At 50.5% G+C, this 9,292-nt stretch overlaps 1 protein-coding gene across 1 annotated transcript; it reads left to right on the top strand.

Moving 5' to 3' along the window:
* The first annotated feature begins 1,221 nt into the window (after positions 1 to 1,221).
* LOC144139670 (acetylgalactosaminyl-O-glycosyl-glycoprotein beta-1,3-N-acetylglucosaminyltransferase-like) lies at positions 1,222 to 9,059 on the top strand. Its single transcript, XM_077671961.1, has 3 exons — positions 1,222 to 1,523; positions 5,516 to 5,993; positions 8,518 to 9,059. The coding sequence occupies exons 1-3, from the start codon at positions 1,222 to 1,224 to the stop codon at positions 8,716 to 8,718; spliced, it is 981 nt and encodes a 326-aa protein (XP_077528087.1). The 3' UTR covers positions 8,719 to 9,059.
* The last annotated feature ends 233 nt before the right edge of the window (positions 9,060 to 9,292 follow it).

Genomic DNA, 9,292 nt, shown 5'->3' with positions numbered 1-9,292 from the left:
TACGTGACTCGCCTCGCGTCAGGCAAGGAGGAACGGCGCGTTCGCCGTAAATGAACGCCGCGTTCGCCCCGGCGAACGCCGCCGGGCCTCTTCCTGTGAGCGTTGCGCGGGACCGAACGGCTTTGGGCCGTGGTCGGCAATACAGCTACATCAAAGGTTAACCATGCGAAACCAAGACTCAACCAGACTAAGCTAATCAAGCTTTTGCTTTGCATATCCAATGTTAACTGAGCTAAGCCGCAGTCTTTTTTGTAAATGCTCGGCTTTCTTTAGATAGATTCGTTCGCTGTCCACGTGGATGTAGGCGCTTTGCTAACAGGTTTGTCGCCATCAGTGAGACCAATTGAAAGCTGCGCTTGAAATCCTAAGTGCGTTGACCGTGTCGGAATAGCGCAATCGAACGCACGTCTCCTCCATGACGCGTGGGACCGGGGTTCGATTCCGACCGCGGGAAACGTGTTTTGAGGCGATTGAAATGCTTTGCTTATCAATATCGTTTTGTGAAATCCGTTGTGCAACGCTTGCTTTTACGCAGTGCGTTTTTTTATTATACAACCGTTCCACATTTGTATAATGACACGCTCCTCAAGCGTTACTTCGCAGGAATGAGGCGTAACAACATTACAATCGTTAAATTATCAATTATAAAACGAAACTGTCCTGTTCATCATACTCGCCGTGCTGAAACATGGGCGATTTCCCATACACGCATCAATTATGGTCGCCAGTTGCTCTCCTTTAAGCAGCCGTCATTACTGAACTCGCTGGGTCAGTAGATATATCCTTTCTGTGAAGTAGTTGTTATGGAGGAGTCCTCATCCCTTTGTCTGAACTGTGTCTTCGCGCATGTGCTGATCAAGAATACTTGAAGTTTCAACTGTGTATATATATCTATTACCCATTCACACGTATGTATATTTTTTTCTGTACATTGCTATACTTAAGAAAAACAGACCAAGTCAAGCCTTCCCTATCCGGTTTTTGGTCTGCGCCCCTGGGTATCTGTGCGGTTGCTGATAGCAAATATTGATTGATTGTTTGATTAAAGATTGATTGCTTGTTTTTGCGACGGAGTGGTCGTAATCAGAGACGCATGGAAAGCTTGTCTTTAAAACATATCCGTGGACAGTACCCACCGACGTCGGTCTGCTTCTTCTATGCCCCAACCCGTATGTAGTGAACCGGCGCCTCAATTTACCTCATCATCGCAGCCTGATCCTGATGGTGTCGAACAAGGGCCGCTCGCGGGTCACTACTGTGCTGGGGATCTTCGTGAGTCTACTGGTTCTTGGCCTCGTGCTACACCACTTCAACAGCTCCTTGGTCCGCCAGCACTTCCCCAAGCAGCTGTGCCGGCACGCGTCCGGCAAGAAAGACACCGAAGTGGTCGTGGCGGTGAAGACGTCGCCCGACAACTACGCAACGCGGGAGGCCATCCGTAATTCCATGGCAAGTCTGGCGGTTCGTGCAGTCTTGCCCTGGCAGGTCGTTTTCTACACGGGATTCTCGGAAGACGCCGAAACGTAAGTTCCACCTTGCTCAGCTTCAAGTCTTTCCTCAAAGACCCATATTAAATTATTTCTATCTTCTTTCTCTATTCTTGTATATGAAATGCTGAAGGTCGCTTCACGCGTTAAAATACGGGCCCACCGAGGAGTTCAACTAATAAAAGGGAAGATGGGAGGCCGTCCCACGTATCAAGGCTCGTTCTTCTCTACGCCGGTGTGTCTGTTGTGGCTACGAACTGACTGGGCAACTCAAACTAACGGGAAGGTCATTGCGGTTTTTCGATCGTCAGGAATAATAAAAAAAAACTGTCAGGGATCGCACACGTTCCGAACTCGTTCCCAGTCCTAAAGCACACTTACTGGACTAGCTGAAGTGGGAATCGACGGGACATTTTTTTCTTGTAAGAGCTGAAGCTGTATACTGAAGATGTAAAGCTTGAAAAAGGTTCGTATACCCTAAACCTAAACTCAAAGCACAGCCAAAATCGCTATAGAGCCTGGTGCAGTGGCGCAGGGAACCACTCTAATCACTAGTTTGTTCCAAAGGGAGGGTTGCGAAGAGGGAGAGAGAGAGAGAGAGGGAGAGAGAGAGAGAAAGGGAGAGACAAAGGGAGAGACGGACAGGGAGAGACACAGATATAGAGAGAGGGAGAGACAGAGAGAGACAGACAGACAGAGAGAGAAGCAGAGAGAGAGACAGCGAGAGAGGCAACAAGAAAGAGACAGAGCGAAAGAGAGAGAGAGTAGAGAGAGAGAGAGAGAGAGAGAGAGAGAGAGAGAGAGAGAGAGAGAGAGAGAGAGAGAGAGAGAGAGGAAGAGAGAGGGAGACATCGAGAGCAAGGGAGAGACGGACAGGGAGAGACGGACAGAGAGAGAGACAGAGATAGAGAGAGGGAGAGACAGAGAGAGACAGACAGACAGAGAGAGAAGCAGAGAGAGAGACAGCGAGAGAGGCAACAAGAAAGAGACAGAGCGAAAGAGAGAGAGAGTAGAGCGAAAGAGAGAGAGAGTAGAGAGAGAGAGAGAGAGAGAGAGAGAGAGAGAGAGAGAGAGAGAGAGAGAGAGAGAGAGAGAGAGAGAGAGAGAGAGAGAGAGAGAGAGAGAGAGAGAGAGAGAGAGAGCGTGTCATATAATTATGAAAGGTGCTTGCTGTAACCAATTTCTCTTCGTGTTCGCGCCTCGCCAGGCGACTGCGCCGAGCAGAGTCCGTGACTTTTCTTGCGGGGAAATTGTGGGTGCGCTTCCTTTCGGCGCGGAAACGGAGCTATGGCTTCATACACTCAGTTTAATCGCGTTCAACCACGGCATACCTTCAACAACGGAGCTGTTTTAGCTTGAGTTCTGGCCGTGCCGAACGGTAACAGAAAACTCCTTCGCGTTATTGGAGAGGGAGAAAATGCTAGGCCAAGTGTGAGGAACAGTGTCCAAGAGGCAAGGAGCCCATGGGCAGGTGTTGGGAGTGCGCGCCTAAAGAAGAAAATACTGTGGTTGATTCCTCTGTCACAGGAATCGGTAAAACGCGAAAGTGAAATGTGCAGCGAAATCTGAAGCTGAGTGATATGTGGGTCGGCAGCTGTCCTGTGAGTGTGCTTGGCGAGCGACGTCCTGCTGGCGGGTCGCTTCGGCAAAGGTGCACTGGCGTCATTTCCGTTACGCATATGACGTCAGTGAAATCTTGATGAGTCGCCGCATAAAACATTTTCCTGTTAAAATATAAAACCCGAAAGCGAACGACTTTAAGTATAACTTATTCTTTAGGACTAAAGGTTGCTTCCCCGCAACAAGACCATGTGTGCGGGGGTGCACCCTTCACAGGCCGCTTGCTTCGTTGTACTGGCGTCATTTCCGTGGCGGAGGTGACGTCTGCGAAATCTTCGTGAACTCCGGAATAAAACACTGTCGTGTTAAAAAACGCCTCCCGTGGTCGGAATTCTAACTTGGGCCCCTCGCGTTACGAAACCGGCGTGTATCCGATTGTGCTATCATCGCATTAGGGGCTGTGAGAATTTCTATTGGGTTCGTAGCGCGAGTGTTGGCTATGGCCTTTAGCTGAGTTGGCGTTGACATTGGCTTCGGACTTTGAAGTTTGTATTTTTGACTTGAGGATTTGAGTTTATGCAATTTGATTTAACTGTGTCTTAAGATACCTTCGAGTTTAACCATCTTTAAAGGACGGGGTAGATCTAAGAAAAGCCAAGTTAAATCTGGGGAACACCACCAGCTACGCTGTTCCCTCTGTCCTCGTATCGGAATTGCGTAGGAGGCCGATCTTTCATTGCTGGTGCTTTGTTAATGCAAAAGCGGATCTAACGATCTCTGGAGTTCCGGATCCCTCCGCCCGGCCGTCACAGTTCCAAAACAACTGCGGGCAATTACTAAGTGTCACAAAGGGTTCTGTGCTCCAAACTTCGAAGGACAAATGGTAAGATGGATCACTACGCGATCCAGTGTCCGCTTGGGCAAAGCAGATCATCCAAAGGGGCATGGGATGGCTCTCTTTCAAATCTGTTTGAACCTGGCATGTTCCGTTCTCTCTATGAGAAAAAAAAATTGTAGTTGATTCCTCTGTCATAGGAATCAGTAAAGCAGGAAAGTGAAATGTCCAGCGAAATCTGCAGCTGAGCATGATTTGCGGGTGGGCGGCTGTCTTGTGGGTGTGCTTGGAGAGCGACGTCCTGTTGGCGGGTCGCTTCGGCAAAGGTGTACCGGCGTCATTTCCGTGACGGATATGACGTCAGTTAAATCGTGGGGTATTATGGCATAAAACACTTTCGCGTTAAAATACAAAACCGGAAAACGAACAACCCTAAGTATAACGCACTCTTTACTGCTAAAGGTTGCTTCCCCGCTATAAGACGCTGTGTGCAGGGGTGCACCCTTTGCAGGCTGTTTGCTTCGTTGTACAGGCGTCACTTCCGTCACGGATATGACGTCAGCGAAATCTTCGTGTATCCGGGAATAAAATACTTTCGTGTTAACAACCTAATGTCGCAATTCTTATTCCTGCGCATAGTTAAGTTCCTTACTTGAGGAGTATAATTACCGAACCACCCTGTTCTGTCGGCCCTTGTCAAGCAAAAAAAATTAGCACTGGCTTAGCTCGGCTATTCCAGAATATACGCAGCGTGAGCTAAGGTAGTTGGTTATTCTTAGATTTCCTGGTTGTCTAGGATTAGCTGATTATCATGCTTACTGCTGCTAAAGCGATTTCAAATCCAGTATAATCCAATACAATCAAATTTAATCCAAGCCAATCCAATCCAGTCGTGGCGGCGGTGGCAGCGGCGGCTCCGGCGCGCAGCACGACTCTCCACGAGCCTCGCGAAACTGCTCAACCTCGGCCAGTGTAGCTCACGCTACAAAATTTTGCAAAGCAGAAATTCGCTCAAGTATTCAATCCGCAAGAGTAACCCGGGAGTATAGGCATGCTGCATAGCTATACACAACGCGAAGAAAATTTAAAAAATCGAAGAGAACGAATGAATTCATGCCCATGATGCGCATCATACTTTTGTAGCACAAGCTCCACTGGCCGAGGTTGAGCCGTTTCGCGTGGACTTTGAAGGGCCGGGCTGCGCAAGCGCGAGGAGCATCGGACTAGATTGGATCGGATTGAAAATCCAATCCAATTGAAATACGGGTGCGCGGAGAATTGGGTCTGCACATTCGCCGGTCTGAGCATTCCAGGGGAGTGACGTCATAGCCACGGCAGGTGCACTGGCACCGGTGCGTGCCCAGCTGTGCGCCTCCGTTGCGCAGTAGCCAAGTCTTACGCTGCGCCGGAGCCGCTTGATAGCCGTTTCGCGTGGCTCCCAGAGAGCCGTGCTGCGCATGCGCGAGGAGCAGTGACTGGACTGGAGCGGACTGGATTGGATTGGATCGGATCGGATTTGGATTGCTGAGCCTTAGCTCACGCTACGTGTATCCTGGCATAGCCGAGCTAAGCCAGTGCTAATTTTTGCCCCCATGGCGCGCTCACTCAAACTCTTCACAACCGAATAACGCAGGTCTCGCGCGCTCAGACGGGAGGCTCTCAAGGGCGACCTCATCATCTCCCGCTACGAACACCTAGAGCTAAACACGGTGAAGTTATTCCTGGACGCCATCAAGTGGGTGCACGAACGGTGCGAGCCCGAGCTGCGTTACTTCATCCACACCAACGACTCCACCTTGGTGGACCTTGTGGCGGTGCACGAGCTCATTAGCAACCAGACCGGGGAGGACCGCTACTTTCACTGCGCCCCCGTCAAAGGGGTGCGCGTGGACCGAAACGTGAGCAGTCCGACTTACCTGTCGTTGACACAGTTCGCGGATGACGTCTTCCCGATCTTCTGCGAGGGCGACGCTTTCATTATCAACGCCACGTTCCTCAAGCCCCTCGTGCTAGCGTCCGAGGCCATCCCGCAGTACCCTTTCCTGGGCGCGTACGTCACTGGACACCTGCCCGTTATTGCGCGAGTCGGCCACAAGAACCTGTCCCCAAAGGTTGGTCGGGGTGCGGCCTGCAGAGCCCGCCTTCAGTGCCATGAAATGCGTGTCCGGCTGTATGGTATAGGGAATTTTACCGAAAAAAAATTCAAGAAAACTTGCAAAGCTTGTACTAAGTAGCGCAAGGCTTGAACCATGGCGAAGCAGCGTAATTTCTTTCTACATGAGCACTGAAGGGCACATCGCCATGCATGTGTACAAGTTTGAAATTGTTTATTTGCATGTTTCGTCGTTGCTTTGCACTGGGTTAGTAGCAGTCAGAGTGGTTTCTTGGGCGAGTTGGTCATTTATCGTGTAAGAAAGTGCGAAATGAACGCGAAGCGCGAAATGAACCATGAACAAATGAACAAGCGCCGTGTTCCGTTCACTTCGTTCGTCCTTGTTCATTTCGCGCTTACTTACACGATAGTAGCAGTCGTCATATGCATCGATATCTTCGTGTTCCTCACGCCAAGCATTACATATGTGCTATCGCTTGGCGACAGCTGGGGCGCAGTGACTTCGCATACGTGCACGACGCATGCGCGCAGCGTTCCTGGATTCGGGTCGAGGTTCCGTGGAGCACGTGTTGCGCCGGCTGTGGCGTTCTTGCATCGTTGATAGGCAACGCGAGGCGCTCCTCGGGTTTTTCGCAAGTTTTCTTTTTGCTAAAGCCACTACGCGAGCCGGGGACGCTGGGCGGTCGCCGCGAGGCACGCACTTATGAGCGCTCGGAATTTTCTTGGTGTTTTTAACGCGTTAACTTACGTGCACACTAGCGTCGCCGCGACGTGCCGCTTTGCCGATGGGCCGCCAGCGGCGCCGCGCCGAGCCGCCGGCGAAGGCCACCAACTCCGCAGGCGGCGTCGGCACTGGTCGTGAAGTGGTGCAGGTAGCTCCAGCGATCACTTCCAGTCGCTCGTTCAAATGTAGCACGAGGCGCAAATGAAGTTGCTCGTGCGGTAAAGGACAAAAAGTGCACTATAAAACGTCATCCGTGCAATTTGTGAAAGCGCCCATTAAATATCTACCGCGATGGCAAGCCTAATAACGATGGCAAGCCTAATAAACATCTATCACGGTGCCAGCCTACCGTCATGGGGAGCGCGTCTCTCCATTGGCGCAAGTCGTCAGACGCGAGACGTCACCGCACGTCATCCCACCCTCTATTGCTCATTGGACTTTGCGCTCTGCCGAACGGCACGAATGGGTCTCGGTTCCATTCGCTCTGCGGCAAGGAAAACGCTGTTCTCGGCAAAAACAGGTTTCCAGCGTTCACACTAGCGTCGCCGCGCCGTGCCGCGCGCCGTTTGCCGACGTCAACAGCCGCTGGAAACCTGCTTTCGCCGAGAACGGCGCGTTTTCCTTGCCGCAGAGCGAATGGATGCCGCGCCGCACGGCGCAAAGGCCAATGCGCGATAGAGAGTGGGATGACGCGCTGGTCACGTGCGCGCCAACGTGGTCCCGCTTCCCCACCGCCACTTCCGCGAGAGGGCGCTGTCTCGGCAAGAATGCATTTCGCCCGAGAGATACTTGAAGTTCATACCACAAGCTGCATGCGGCACTGTGGAGGCTACATTGTTTGCCCACTGAAGTTGCCTACCTCACCGCGCAGGAAAGCAACAGTAGCGCAAGGGCCTTTCGGTTCCACCTGCCGACAGGAGAGAATGAAAGGTCCTTTCAAAACTCCCTTCACGCCGAGTTACGCGCCCTCAGTGGGCGCTTTTTTGACAAGAATGTAGCCTCCACAGTGCTGCAGGCAGCTTGTGGCATGAACTATAGAAAAGCGGGGGAGAGCTCTTGCTCGAGAACGCTCCCGCAGAACGGGTGTACCACATGATCACTGTTGCGGCGAGTTGGTGGAGACTTCACCGACGGCGCGCAACCACGCCGCTGGCGGACGTCGGCCAGGCGGCACGGCAAGTTCGGCGCTAGTGTGCACGTAGCTCTTTACCCTCAATACCGGGATAGCAAATTTCGTTGGGACCGCTTTAGCCTTGTTGCTGTTCTGTGCCCGTTGTTTTCAACGAAGATAAGGCAATTTACACTTGTGCCGTTGGTCGATCAGTTTGGAGCAGCCAAAAAAAATCTAGGCAGTTTGTGACGCCGAACCCAGAGGCCAGTATTGCAAATTTTGTTGAAACTGGGTTGACCATGTCGCATTTCGTATCTGACTTTTTTCGTGAAAGAAAACATTTTTAGTGTGTGCTGTCAGTCGAACTGTTTAGGGTAAGCCACCAATTAGAAGCGAGTTCGTGACGTGAAACCTCGAAGCCGGTATAGCAAATTTTGTTTGGACTGTTTTAGCCACGGTTCAGTTTTGTAACTGACTGTATTCGCGACAAGAAAGCTCGCAGAAAAGAAAAAGGCACTTCTACAGAATCTTAATCAAGGGCGTAGATTTTCTTCCAGATAGACCATGGTTGAGAGCAATCGTGAACACACTTTTGTTTGAAGTTGCTCAGAGATAGCATCGGAGAACCGCATACATTGTATAACCGATAGAACCGCATACATTGTATGTCTTTCTCTTACACTACAGATTCTTATTCTGGATGGAAAACCGGAGAAGGTGAACTGTGCGCGTACTGAGCGCATCATTTTCCTATCCAACATAACCAGGATCAACCAATGGAAGCCGCTGTGGCTTAAGAGTCTCATCTGCTACGAGAGTCTGAACGTCACCACGAACCTGATCGCAGAAAGAATAGTTCAAAACGTGCATATCAACGTTCCCAAGTGAAGAAAAAGATGCCAGCAGACTTTGCATCTAGCGGGGATACCATCGTAACAAAATGGACCATCTCCAGCATCAAGCATGTTTTTTAAACTCCTGTGTGTTGCAGCACTCAGTGCGGTCATTGTTGGACTGTTGTATATTTCACCATTATTTTCGCGTAGTGCAGCAAAATAAAGATTTTGCGTACTTCAGGCCTACGTGTGATTGGGAAAGAGGAAATTAGGACGTAGGCATAATGTCTAATCGGTTTAAAAAACACTGCTTTGTTATAGGTTGATTGCAAGAGCTCCGCAAGTTTTTCCCCATTTTGTGCTGGGTCTCTGGAAAGTTGTGAAACTGCCTGCACTGCCATCTTTTGTATTTCTTTCTCGTTCATTTTCTGGACAGTCGAGACAATTTTACTCCAGAAGGGTGTGCTGACGGGCCAGTTGGTACATTGTTAAACTAAGAAAAACAGCGCAAACGACGGGACGAAGAAAGGTACGAAGAAAGGACGAAGAAAGCGCCTGTGTTTAGTCCAGTGTTGTACGGAACGGCGTTACAAGGAACGGCGTTCCTGGAACTAGTTCCTTTTTGG

The sequence above is a fragment of the Haemaphysalis longicornis genome, unplaced genomic scaffold (genome assembly GCF_048455015.1).
Source record: "Haemaphysalis longicornis isolate Haplotype H1 unplaced genomic scaffold, Haemaphysalis longicornis Haplotype H1 scaffold_5, whole genome shotgun sequence".
NCBI classification, from domain to species: domain Eukaryota; kingdom Metazoa; phylum Arthropoda; class Arachnida; order Ixodida; family Ixodidae; genus Haemaphysalis; species Haemaphysalis longicornis.
Note: the sequence above shows the minus strand (reverse complement) of the source record. Positions and strands in the feature narration are given on the sequence as shown.

Bases quoted from the DNA above. Each gene is read 5' to 3' on its own strand.
- LOC144139670 (XM_077671961.1), top strand. From the start codon at position 1,222: ATGGTGTCGAACAAGGGCCGCTCGCGGGTCACTACTGTGCTGGGGATC. The intron at 1,524-5,515 runs GTAAGTTCCACC...CGAATAACGCAG, and splicing joins TTCTCGGAAGACGCCGAAAC to GTCTCGCGCGCTCAGACGGG. The intron at 5,994-8,517 runs GTTGGTCGGGGT...CTTACACTACAG, and splicing joins ACAAGAACCTGTCCCCAAAG to ATTCTTATTCTGGATGGAAA.